Source organism: Oncorhynchus tshawytscha, linkage group LG01 (assembly GCF_018296145.1).
Source record: "Oncorhynchus tshawytscha isolate Ot180627B linkage group LG01, Otsh_v2.0, whole genome shotgun sequence".
NCBI lineage: Eukaryota > Metazoa > Chordata > Actinopteri > Salmoniformes > Salmonidae > Oncorhynchus > Oncorhynchus tshawytscha.
Window position 1 is genome coordinate 7,543,569 of NC_056429.1, and position 14,044 is coordinate 7,557,612.

Genomic DNA, 14,044 nt, shown 5'->3' on the forward strand with positions numbered 1-14,044 from the left:
TAAAGTAGCTAGTTAGCAATAGAATCGCCTAAACAAACTGCACTATCAATTTAGGACTACAATCTCACCGTGTTCAAACTGCAGATCATTCGCAACAGCAGATGCACTTCTGAGGAGATGGGAAACGTTTCCCATGCCACGTCAAAGGGCCGCGCGGTGCATTATGTGTGATTCTGGGACAAGGGGCGCTCTCCTTCAATGATTGAATGGGAGTCTATTGAGCGCTAGCAACAAAAAAAACATTATCACGAATTTCGTCAACAAGAACTTAACATTACAAATATTTTCCGAGATGTGAGATAATTAACTTACTATGTGTAATATCATATAGTTTTGGAATCGTGACATTACGTACTTTCGTGGAAAATAGGCACGTTATTCGACAAAATACACTGATATTGAGAAGGCGTTGCTTGACGAAAAGCTTAGCAACCGCGTTACGTAGCATGACAACGTGAACACGATTGGTCGAATGTCTGCTGGGTGGGGCGTTAAAACTTTCTTCATTCATTAGATTCCCATCTTCTTTGGATAATATCTCTGGTAGACAAATAGGACAAATGTGCTAGATTTCTCTAGGTAGGAATATCGCAAAAAAAAATATGATCAATGGCTCATTCGAGAGAAGACATCCTTCCGAGTTATGACATCGGCCAGTATTGAAATCTGACATCAGTGACAGGAATGCTAGATGTTTTCGCGATCTAAAAGTACTATTCCAATGAACTTTCAGTGTAGCGGGAGAGACTTTATCACAGTGCTACATCATACCGGACGAATTTCTACCTGCTTGAACGCCAATAAATTACACGTGAAAACATGAAACTACCCAGGGAATCAATAGAGCATCACTCGGAGATGCACAAAAACAATATAACATTGAAAATGGGTGAACCTTTCCTTTAAGATAGTGAGAGTGAAATACCGCTAGTAAGCAGTTTTCTTGTTGGACAGTTCTGTTCAGCAACGATTCCGTTTCCTCAAACCATTTCCTAGTAGGACGGGTATGTGCGTAAAGAGAGAGGAGAAACGTGACGTCACGGAATAGCTTTCTACCCCCAAACTCTGGTTTGGTTTTTGCAGATTTTAATCGAATATATAATTTACGTCTCTCGTTTTAATTTCTTCAGCGTGTGTTGTGTTTCATAAAGAATATCGTCATATAATGCAATTGAAGAACGTTGCATAGTAACAGCATTCCTGGTTTTGGAAGAAAAAAAAAGAGGTAAGCGATAGATCCTTTCCAAAGTAACGAATCCATAACGTTTTATTTACATTTCATTTCATTTCATTCACTCATTCTGTTTCAATTACACGATTGGGAGAATTATAGATTTACTAAATGCTCCGTGCATTAATATAATGTAGAATAATCATGCGGCAGGAATGGTACAATCGTTTGACTTGTTTATTGAGTCCTGCTGAAAATACTCCATCGTGTCGTAGGCTAGGTCTCTACTACGGTTACTCATCTGAAGGGCGCCCCTTTCACCATTGACAGTAGTGCTCATCACGATGCAATTGTAGCTTACAAACAGCGGAATCTTGCATCCTGCTCATCCTTTAAAATGAATAACAACATCGGAGAAACGTAAAATGTTGCATTGATTCGTGCTCTCATAACATCGTTTGTTATCAGTCTGGTGGTATAGGCCCATTTGGTGCAAAAATATATGCTGGGAAAATGCCCTTCATCCAAACACCCTCAAACTATGAGTGTTTGAACGGTAGCTGCAAATATCGTAAATATCCATCATCACACTGTCAAACTTTATTCAAATAAATGACAGATTATTTTATGCAGTCTACAATGTATATCTCACTGACAACAATGGCCGTATTCAGGAGGCTATCAGAATGGAGGGTTTGTAGCCATAGAATATTATGCATAATCGACGTAACATGTTACATTGTAATCCCATATTGTAGGTGCGGGGGCGGTGGGCTATAAAGGCTACGAGCGCAAAGCACACTGGGAGGGAGAGTCGGTTTTGGCGTAATTTCACTGTTAACCGACCCATGCATTGGGCGCTCAAGGTTTTTCATATTTCTTACCGATAGCCTACATACCGGTTTGTTGCTTGGAATAATATGAAGGCAGTTATGGTGTTTATGATCATAAAATTATACTTTCCTTTGCTGAAATACTGATACAATGTAATATTCTTTTCAGGATAATTTCTAAGGTGTTGAGTTTTAGTCTGAATTATATTTATTTCCAACTGGAGGAAAATATCAAATTGTAATGGCAGGTAAGAACAGTCTTTATACATACAAGGATGGTATAGTAGTGGGAATATTTTGTAGAGTGTGATTTCTGTATTGAATATTGAATCATGCTACTCTTTTGTAAGATATATACGTCATTAGTAGTAAGTAGCTAATAAGCATTTTACTATCATGCAATTATAGCACACAATGCTTAACCTGACTGTTTTAATATAATTTGTGTGTTGATCAGGTTGAATGCTTATACTTTTAACTTTAATATTTTATCTTGGATTTTTGTTTTTAATTCAAAATTTGACTAACTAAGTAAGTTAAATTCTGAGCCTCTTACTTTTATCCCCCACAGAAAACAATTTCCCTCCCCTGCCTGGCTTCATCCCTCTGAAGCCGTGTTTCTATCAGGACTTCAATGAGATCCCAGATGTACACCGCTCCATCTGCAAGAAGCTCTACTACCTATGGATCTGTGAGTGTGTTGGTATCCCAAATGGCACCCTATTCCCTATTTAGTGCACTACTTTTGGCCAGGACCCATAGGGTTCTGTCTGGGAAACCGACACAGATGACTCAGTCTCTAACCACAGGATGTCTTCCAAATGACACCCTATTCCCTATTTAGTGCACTACTTTTGACCCTATGGGTCCTGGTCAAAAGTAGTGCACTAAATAGGGTTTCCCAGACAGATTAAGCAAGCCTTATACACCATTTTTTCCATCGAGAATGCTTTTTAGTTCTGAACTTGGTTAAACTGGGTTTTAGTCATCAAGTATTAGAGCTAATATTCTACAAGAGTTGGTCAGTACTCAAGCAGTAGAAGATTAGAGGTTCTGGTGCTGTGCCGGGCAGCGCCGGCCCATTCTAACCAAGTCCTTTGCGTATTTATTGTGTAGATTGCTTGAGTGACGTCATAACGGCAAGCTGTTAAGTGCTACTGCTACTGTTTGGCCTTTCTTTTCAGATGACTTTTAACGTCACCCAAAGCATTATGGGAAACAAACACAGGTATAGCAGGAAGGCGGGTGTAGCTGGTTTGAAGCTCTCTTTGATAAGACTTTCAGGCATCCAGCCAAGAATTGTTACTTGACATGGTTTTTCATCTAAATCAACATCCGCTAGTTCAAAGCCTCCCATCTATACCGTTGGCTTGACAACAAGAGCTGAAAATGCAGCTAATAGTTTAATGGTAATCTTTATAGATGGATGATCGTATACCTTTCATTATCATTTTCATTTCATTTGCATTATCACTCAGGTTGGGGATTGTATAAGTAAGTCCTGTGACATATATGTTATAAATAATCCCAATAGTTTATCATTAGTTTGTGCCCTTTAGCCTAGTAGTCACTGTATTGTGTGTTGAATAGATAGCTTTTTAATTTTGTGTTTTTTTTAATACAAATCATACAAATTACAGCATATTTTCTTTATCGTTCAATATTCATATTTGGGACATAGAGATCTCTCCCCTATACCGAAGATACAAAATCATAAAGTTACCTTTACTGTCTCTGCGAACTCTCATACAAATCTGAAGCAACCAATTAAACTTTACTTTGCTAGATTAATCATCCAATAACAGACGGTGCTGTTGTACTTTAATTACACAAGGTCCCCGTCCCAGACAATGTAATTGTACTAACAGGAAATGGAAAAACAGTAACATGATGGTCCTGTTTATTTGGCACCAAACCGTTGAAAACAGACTGAAACAGAGAGGGACGACCTGGACTTGTCCATTCAGACACCCTCATTCTCCATTACCGTTGCATGCCCTAATTGAACACCAGGCCATCATTGTAAATATGAATTTGTTTTTAATTGACCTTTAAAAGCAAGACCAATGCTACTGCATTGTAAATAATGCAAGTCCACCGTTAATATCATTATTTAACCTTTTTTGACCACCTGTGATCATTACAGTCAACAGTGCCACCTTGGCGGTCAATCTGATTGGCTGCCTGGCATGGATGTGCGGCGGGGGCGGAGCCACTAACTTTGGCATGGCTATTCTGTGGCTCATCCTGTTCACCCCCTGCTCCTACGTGTGCTGGTTCAGACCCATCTACAAGGCCTTCAAGTAAGTACATCCTTCTTTCTGACATCTGGGGTGCGTTCAGTATGGTTTAACGTTCGCCAATGTTTTGGTCGTTCAGTACTGTCTTTGTTGAATTAAACGTTGGAACACCGTTCTGACTTACTGAACACAGCCCGTGTTACATTAGATGAGGCAGAGAGACATGAGTAAACCCTTTCTTCAGGCTATTCCCCCCCAGATATACAGTGGTTACAGGAGGTTGGTGATAACTTCATTGGGGAGGATGGTCTCGTGGTAATGACTGGAGTGGAATCAGTGGAATGGTATCACATACGTCAAACACATGGTTTCCATGGTTTCCAGGTGTTGGATGCCATTCCATTTGCTCTGTTCCGGCCATTATTATGAGCCGTTCTCTCCCCTCAGCAGCCTCCACTGTCTAGGTTAAATCCTGGATTTCTGATTGGATTTACTTCTCTCCCCCCCCTTGTAGGACTGACAGCTCGTTCAACTTCATGGCGTTCTTCTTCGTGTTCATGGCCCAGGTGGTGATCAGCATCATCCAGTGTATAGGCATTCCAGGCTGGGGTATCTGGTAAGGATGGAGCCTGGGTGTCCTCTCGGGAAGCTGGTTCCTCTCAAGGTTTCTTCCTTCTAGGTTCAGTCTGATGAAGGCCATTTACTTGGAAAAAGCCTGATAAAACACCCATGTTTTTTTTTTTTTTTGTGGGAGAGTCACGCCTATTGGCTTTGATAGTATGGCCCTCCGGTTCCGCTCAAGGTTACATCCTTCTAGGGAAAGGTTCCTCCATAGTTCTTCACCTTGCTCTTTGGGGTTCTAGATCGGGTTACTGTAAAGCACTTTGTGACCACTGTTGATGTAAAAAAGGGCTATACAGTTTGATTGATTTGCTTGATTGATTGACCTGATTTTCGTCCGTAGGCCTAACAGCTGATAGTATTGTTATCATTAGGGAAAGCCTGCCTTTAGAAGAGGCGTGGACTTGCTGTGACCTTGCTGTGACCTTGTTGTGGTTTTCTTCCTCTTTCCTTTCCTCCAGTGGCTGGCTGGCTACCATCACCTTCTTCAGCACCAATATAGGCTCCGCTGTAGTCATGCTGATCCCCACCATCATGTTCACTGCCATGGCTGTCCTCTCCTTCACCGGGCTCACCAAGGTACCATAGTACTATATGTGTGTGTGTGTGTGTGTGTGTGTGCTACATACATTTTCACTTTGTTGTGGAATATTTCTGTCCAAAGGAGAGAGACTTTTAGATTTCTTCAAAACAAGCAAACTTTATTATTTAATTATGAAAAAAAAAAAAAAAATCACCTTTATTTAACCAGGTAGGCTAGTAGAGAACAAGTTCTCATTTACAACTGCGTCCTGTCCAAGATAAAGCAAAGCAGTGTGACACAAACAACAACACAGAGTTACACATGGAGTAAACAATAAACGTACAGTCAAACATACAAACATACAGCAATAATGGAGCTGGTCAACAATCATTCGAAGGGGATCGCTGAGAACCCACCAGCAGATTTAGGTTACAGCTCTTCAAGGCAAAGTACATCCTCCTGAATGTTCATGACAATCAACAGATGTGTAGAATTATACAAAGGTACGTTGTGTTATCGAGTAACAGACAGCAAGATTTACATGTCGCCAGGTTTCTGTCTCTAGGTCATTTTACTGCTTGTTTATACAGGGTCATCTTCTCAGCTTGGCACTCCTTAATAACACACAGATACTAATGCAACAATGGGACACTGGATCCTCCTCACAAGTCCAGTGTTCATCTGCATGTGAGAGAGAAACTGGAAGGTTAACCTGGCCCTGGCAGACAGGCCAGCCTTTCACATGCACTAATCATTCAATGGAAGAGGCCCAACTCAGTCCCACAGACACAGATCAGAGAGTACTAATCAAAGTATTTGATACATAAAACAATATTAAAACATTATCTTGTAATGTTCTACCATAACTTCCACACTTTACTCTAAAGCCCTGACTTGCACATTTCTCACTGACTAGAGTATAATGGACTTTGGCAACACATTTCTCACTCTGACTAGAGTATAATGGACTTTGGCAACACATTTCTCACTCTGACTAGAGTATAATGGACTTTAGCAACACATTTCTCACTCTGACTAGAGTATAATGGACTTTGGCAACACATTTCTCACTCTGACTAGAGTATAATGGACTTTGCAACACATTTCTCACTCTGACTAGATATTGGACTTTCACATTTCTCTGACTAGAGTATAATGGACTTTGGCAACACATTTTCACTCTGACTAGAGTATAATGGACTTTGCAACACATTTCTCACTCTGACTAGAGTATAATGGACTTTGGCAACACATTTCTCACTCTGACTAGAGTATAATGGACTTTGGCAACACATTTCTCACTCTGACTAGAGTATAATGGACTTTGGCAACACATTTCTCACTCTGACTAGAGTATAATGGACTTTGCAACACATTTCTCACTCTGACTAGAGTATAATGGACTTTGGCAACACATTTCTCACTCTGACTAGAGTATAATGGACTCTAGCAATATGTGCAGTGTGGTTTCTGTAGATACAGTTGAAGTCGGAAGTTTACATACACTTAGGTTGGAGTCATTAAAACTCGTTTTTCAACCACTCCACAAATTTCTTGTTAACAAACTATAGTTTTGGCAAGTCGGTTAGGACATCTACTTTGTGCTTTTGTGCATGACACAAGTCATTTTTCCAACAATTGTTTACAGACAGATTATTTAACTTATAATTTACTGTATCTCAATTCCAGTGGGTCAGAAGTTTACATACACTAAGTTGACTGTGCCTTTAAACAGTTTGGAAAAGTCCAGAAAATTATGTCATGGCTTTAGAAGCTTTTGATAGGCTAATTGACATAATTTGAGTCAATTGTAGGTGTACCTGTGGATGTATTTCAAGGCCTACCTTCAAACTCAGTGCCTCTTTGCTTGACATCACGGGAAAATCAAAAGAAATCAGCCAAGACCTCAGAAAAACAAGTCTGGTTCATCCTTGGGAGCAATTTTCAAGGTACCACGTTCATCTGTACAAACAATAGTATGCAAGTATAAACACCATGGGACCACGCAGCCGTCATACCTCTCAGGAAGGAGTTGTGTTCTGTCTCCTAGAGATGAATGTACTTTGGTGTGAAAAGAGCAAATCAATCCCAGAACAACAGCAAAGGACCTTGTGAAGATGACTTAGGAAACAGGTACAAAAGTATCTATATCCACAGTAAAATGAGTCCTATATCAACATAACCTGAAAGGCCGCTCAGCAAGGAAGAAGCCACTGCTCCAAAACCTCCATATAAAAGCCAGACTATGGTTTGCAACTGCACATGGGGACAAAGATCATACTTTTTGGAGAAATGTCCTCTGGTATGATGAAACAAAAATAAAACTGTTTGATCATAATGACCATTGTTATGTTGGGAGGAAAAGGGGTGAGGCTTGCAAGCCGAAGAACACCATCCCAACCGTGAAGCACGGGGTGGCAGCATCATGTTGTGGGGGTGCTTTGCTGCAGGAGGGACTGGTGCACTTCACAAAATAGCAAGGAAAATTATGTGGATACATTGAAGCAACATCTCAAGACATCAGTCAAGATATTAAAGCTTGGCCGCAAATGGGTCTTCCAAATGGACAATGACCCCAAGCATACTTCCAAAGTTGTGTCAAAATGGCTTAAGGACAGCAAAGTCAAGGTATTGGAGTTGCCATCACAAAGCCCTGACCTTAATCCCATAGAAAATGTGTGGGCAGAACTGAAAAAGCGTGTGCAAGCGAGGAGGGCTACGAACCTGTCTCAGTTACACCAGCTCTGTCAGGAGGAATGGGCCAAAATTCACCCAACTTATTGTGGGAAGCTTGTGGAAAGCTACCTAAAACATTTGACTCAAGTTAAACAATTTAAGGCCAATGCTACCAAATATTCATCGAGTGTATGTAAACCCACTGGGAATGTGATGAAAGAAATAAAAGCTGAAATAAATCATTCTCTCTACTATTATTCTGACATTTCACATTCTTAAAATAAAGTGGTGATCCTAACTGACCTAAGACAGAGAATTTTTACTAGAATAAATGTTTAAATGTATTTGGCCAAGGTGTATGTAAACTTCCAAAATATGATTCAACTGAAAAAAACAGTTTCTCCTAACTACTACTGTACTTCTAGTACTGCTCTTGTCTGTTGAGGCAATAGCAAACTGTCAAGACAAACCCACAATTGTATCATCTTATCTTTCTGACCATATTTTCTTGGTGTACGTTCTCCAGGAAATATAGCTTTCGTGTCTTTGACCTGAAGAGGACAACAACTTGATGGGCTGCTATAATAACAGGAGATCTGATCTCTCTGCATCCTTTAAGTGTCTTTGACCTGAAGAGGACAACAACTTGATGGGCTGCTATAGTAACAGGAGATCAGATCTCTCTGCATCCTTTAGTGTCTTTGACCTGAAGAGGACAACAACTTGATGGGCTGCTATAGTAACAGGAGATCAGGGCCCACATTCATAAAGTGTCTTAGAGTAGAGGAGTGCTGATCTCGGATCAGTTTAGCCTTTTATATCAGAATGAATAAGACAGGAAATGGACAGGAGGGATCTGATCCTAGATCAGCACTCCTACTGTAGACACTATGTATTCAGGCCCGGATCTAATTTACAGCAAAGACCGTATTTCTTTCTTACAAGCTTTAGTTTGACTTTGGCTGTAATATGACTCACATCTCAGGTACTACAGGCGGGTGAATATGATCTCTTCTGCTAACTCAGGCACATTTACCCTTCATTGGTGTGAACACTGAAATGTTAATTAATATCCCTGTAAAAACAAAAAGTGTACTTTTATTTAACTAGGCAAGTCAGTTAAGAACAAATTGTTATTTACAATGACGGCCTACCCCAGCCAATTGTGCGCCGCCCTAAGGGACTCCCAATCGCAGCCGGGTGTGATACAGCCTGGAATTGAACCAGGGACTGTAGCTACACCTCTAGCACTGAGATGCAGTGCCTTAGACCACTGCACCACTCGGGAGCCCAATAGATTCCCTAAATATAAAAGAGTAAAAAATATTTCATAAATATCCCTGACTTGTCGACTACATAGTTGATGGACAAGTAATATATATGGCCTATACTGTGTTATACTTCAGGTAATATAAATATATCTCAAACACCAATCTCAATCTCTCCCTGACTCTCTCCAGGAAGCACAAGGATCCCCATTAGTTCCTGCCAAGGCAGCAGCTACTCTTCCTGTGGTTTATTATGGATCCCCATTAGTTCCTGCCAAGGCAGCAGCTACTCTTCCTGGGGTTTATTATGGATCCCCATTAGTTCCTGCCAAGGCAGAAGCTACTCTTCCTGGGGTTTATTATGGATCCCCATTAGTTCCTGCCAAGGCAGCAGCTACTCTTCCTGGGGTTTATTATGGATCCCCATTAGTTCCTGCCAAGGCAGCAGCTACTCTTCTTGGGGTTTATTATGGATCCCCATTAATTTCACAACACACTGTGTGCCCTCAGGCCACTACCACATATCTACAGTACAAAATCCATGTGTACTTTTGTGTGTGTGTGTGTGTGTGTGTGTGTGTGTGGTGTGTGTGTGTGTGTGTGTGTGTCTATGCCTATGTTTGTGTTGCTTCATGTACTGTGGCACCGGACCAGTACTCTATAAATCTCTCTCTCAGTCTGTCTCTCTCTTCAGATGCACAACAACTTACCTGGTAAATAAGGGCAGGGGGCGCAACTTTGGTTTTAGAAGTGAGGGGGGACATTTTTAAAAATGTTATCCAGTCGGATAAACACTCCAAACAGCCTACCCAACAGCTCGGAGGCGTCCGCATGGTCCTAAAGCACACCGTTGCCTCGTTTTGTATCACATTCCTATGATAAAACTACGGGTGACAAAAATGCAATTTCAGAATGTGAGGGGGACATGCCCCCCCATCCCCAGTGAAAGTTTTGCACCTGAATAATTTTATTTTACTAGGCAAGTGAGTTAAGAACAAATTTTTATTTTCAATGACAGTCTAGGAACAGTGGGTTAACTGCCTGTTCAGGGGCAGAAAGACAGATTTGTACCTTGTCAGCTCAGGGATTTGAACTTGCAACCTTCCGGTTACTAGTCCAACACTCTAACCACTAGACAACATGCACCGTAACACCATTGATAACATGTACCGTAACACCAGGGATAACATGTACCGTAACACCAGGGACAACATGTACTGTAACACCAGGGATAACATGTACTGTAACACCAGGGATAACATGTTCCGTAACACCAGGAACATCATGTACCAGGGATAACATGTACCATAACACCAGGGACATAATGTACCGTAACAACCAGGCACAACATTTATCGTAGCACTAGGGACAACATGTACCGTAACACCAGGGACATCATGTACCGTAACACCAGGGACATAATGTACCGTAACACCAGGCACATCATGTATCGTAACACCAGGGACATCATGTACCGTAACAACAGGGACATCAGGGACAGGGACATCATGTACCGTAACACCAGGGACAACATGTACCGTAACACCAGGGACAACATGTACCGTAACACCAGGGACATCATGTACCAGGGACATCATGCACCAGGGACAACATGTACCGTAACACCAGGGACATAATGTACCATCGTACCAGGCATAACATGTACCGTAACACCAGGGACATCATGTACCATCACACCAGGCATAACATGTACTGTAACACCAGGGACATCATCTACCAGGGACATCATGCACCAGGGACAACATGTACCGTAACACCAGGGACAACATGTACCATAACACCAGGGACAACATGTACTGTAACACCAGGGACATAATGTACCATCGTACCAGGCATAACATGTACCGTAACACCAGGGACATCATGTACCGTAACACCGGGGACAACATGTACCAGGGACATCATGTACCATAACACCAGGGACATCATGTACCGTAACACCAGGGACATCATGCACCGTAACACCAGGGACAACATGTACCGTAACACCAGGGACAACATGTACTGTAACACCAGGCATAACATGTACCGTAACACCAGGGACAACATGTACCGTAACACCAGGGACAACATGTACTGTAGCAGGGACAACATGTGTTGTAGCACCAGGCACAACATGAGCAAAGACAGTACTCTTTATTGTGTCCTCTGTTTGTGCTACAGTAATACAACTCACGCTAACACCATCTCCCTGACTCTCTCTCCAGGTGCACAACATGTATCGTGGCACTGGGGGCAGTATGAGTAAAGCCCAGGAGGAGTGGACCACCGGGGCCTGGAAGAACCCTCACGTCCAGCAGGCGGCGCAGCAGGCCGCCGTGGGGGTGGCACAGGGAGCCATGCAGCAGCAACAGCCCCAGTACTCACAGGCACCCACCTACAATTATGACGACCCGGGCATGTAGGGCAGGGAGGAGGAGAGGGTGGGAGAGAAGGGGTGAGGAATAGCCAGGGTGACAGTCTGTTTCTGATCTCGCGTCAGTTGTTATGAGAGCAGAAACCGAGCCTCCCAGGCTAGGTGAGGGACAGACTGGGGAGATGAAAAGGGATGATCATCAAATGAGAACCACAATTCACGATTACATTCAGATAATTCTTAGATAACAAAAATAAATACAGTGGGGAGACAAAGTATTTGATACACTGCCGATTTTACAGGTTTTTCTACTTACAAAGCATGTAGAGGTCTATAATTTTTATCATCTCTCACTTCAACTGTGAGAGACGGAATCTAAAACAAAAATCCAGAAAATCACATTGTATGATTTTTAAGTAATTAATTTGATACAAAATTATAGACCTCTCTACATGCTTTGTAAGTAGGAAAACCTGCAAAATCGCCAGTGTATCAAATACTTGTTCTCCCCACTGTATATATTAAAATGTGTCATACTGTTTTGATTTTGCTTCAAAAGGTTTTTCCTAAATGTAGGAATAATAATTTTACAAAACTCAGAACACCTATCTCCTAACATGGACCAGCACTCCAAACATGCACATAGTTATTACACATAGTAATAACATATTACACACACACGCACACACAAGATTAATTTCTCTGCTTCCATGTGCCAGACAGACACTTGCACTGCCCTGTAATGCTCATTAGCTTTGAATAGAAGAACCCAACACTGTCTTACTAGAGCCATTGCAACATTTCAAAAAAATATATTAGTTTTAGTACATTTGACACTCTTATCCAGAGCAACTTACAATAGTGAGCATACATTTTTTTGTAATTTATGTTTGTACTTGTCCCCCATGGGATTTGAACCCACAACCCTGGCATTGCAAGTGCCCTGCTCTACCAACTGATCCACACAGGGACCTAGTGGGGTAGGCTTGTGATGTTCTGTCATGTTTTTGAAAAACAGTTTATACTTGTTTTTGCAGTACTGTATTATTGTCAAGGATGCAGTTTTGCCACATGGACATGACAAAAATGCAGAAAGATCGAATTTAATCCTATTTAAAAAGGATAATCACAATTTTGTCCATTTTGATTTTGTATCACTTAGATTCTCAGGAATAGACATCTACTTTGTTTTAGACATAAAATGACTTTATTGTATTCATCTGTTTTTTTTTAGATCTTAGCTAGTTGCTAGATTGCTAATAGCTATATGTTAGTCTGTCTACAGTAGAAATACCAGACGTTCTGTTGGCGTCTGGTCAACATTAGCCATATTAGAGGTGTTCAATTCCTCAACATTTTCAGATTTATTTCAGGTTATGGGGAGTGTGTTTTGAGCGAGCATGTTATTCTGTTGACTATAAGTGAAATAATTCATAGATGTTTAAAAATAACAACCAATTTAAGCACACATGTACAGTGTTAAGGTCTTACGTATAGGATGGAACATTCCAGATAAGTCTATGACTACTGTAACCCAGTTAAGAATTTAGACTAGGTGAAACAAAAAAAATTCTGTCTGTAAAGGGGCAGATAGTTCTGTCTATAGGGGGCAGATAGTTCTGTCTATAGGGGGCAGACAGTTCTGTCTATAGGGGGCAGATAGTTCTGTCTATAGGGGGCAGAAGGGAATTATGGAAACAATGGAAGATTTACAAAACGTAGTCTTAATTCCCCATTGAAGATATAGTATTTGCTATTTGTAGATGGACAGATGTTAGATGTTATGAATGTTTATTCCCATTGGTCAATCCTCTCACTAATCCTAAAGTGAACCCTGTGAAGCAAATGCTTTAAAAATAAAAAATAAATAAAAAAGACTACATTACCCAGGGGGCAAATCTGGTTGTAATGATGTCATCGTGACATCATTTCAAACAGTTTTGCCTGCTGGGTAATGGTGGAGTTTAACCTTTACAAGTGAAAACATAAAATGTGGCTGTCAACGTTAGTACATGAGTATAGATGTGATTATAGTATATATAGAAAACATTGAATATTGTTTATACAAACATCTCATTTTATGAACTGAAACGGGAAGAAAATAACTGTAGCCTTTATGAGTATCGATGTTTTCATTTAGAGATGGAACTACCGCATAGCTACATTTGACTGCAATGGAAAATGTTTTAGTCTCAAGAAAGTTAACTCTGAAAATGTAAAAGATGGATATTACAAAAATGTGTAATACAATATTAGACTTGAAACAAATGTGAAGATGTGTACATGAATGCCAGATATTTAAAAAAACAAAAAAAACAGTGAATTGTCTTGTCTG

The 14,044-nt window shown here is 40.8% G+C and overlaps 1 protein-coding gene across 2 annotated transcripts; it reads left to right on the plus strand.

The window, feature by feature from the left end:
- Positions 1–540: 540 nt before the first annotated feature.
- LOC112266374 (secretory carrier-associated membrane protein 5) lies at positions 541–12,050 on the plus strand. Of its 2 annotated transcripts, XM_024443906.2 has the most exons (8): positions 541–1,225; positions 1,930–2,037; positions 2,174–2,252; positions 2,576–2,695; positions 4,151–4,307; positions 4,759–4,860; positions 5,327–5,444; positions 11,561–12,050. In XM_024443906.2, the coding sequence occupies exons 3-8, from the start codon at positions 2,246–2,248 to the stop codon at positions 11,756–11,758; spliced, it is 702 nt and encodes a 233-aa protein (XP_024299674.1). In that variant the 5' UTR covers positions 541–1,225; positions 1,930–2,037; positions 2,174–2,245; the 3' UTR covers positions 11,759–12,050. The 2 variants fall into 2 exon arrangements, with proteins under 2 accessions (XP_024299674.1, XP_024299598.1); XM_024443830.2 differs by lacking the exon at positions 1,930–2,037.
- The last annotated feature ends 1,994 nt before the right edge of the window (positions 12,051–14,044 follow it).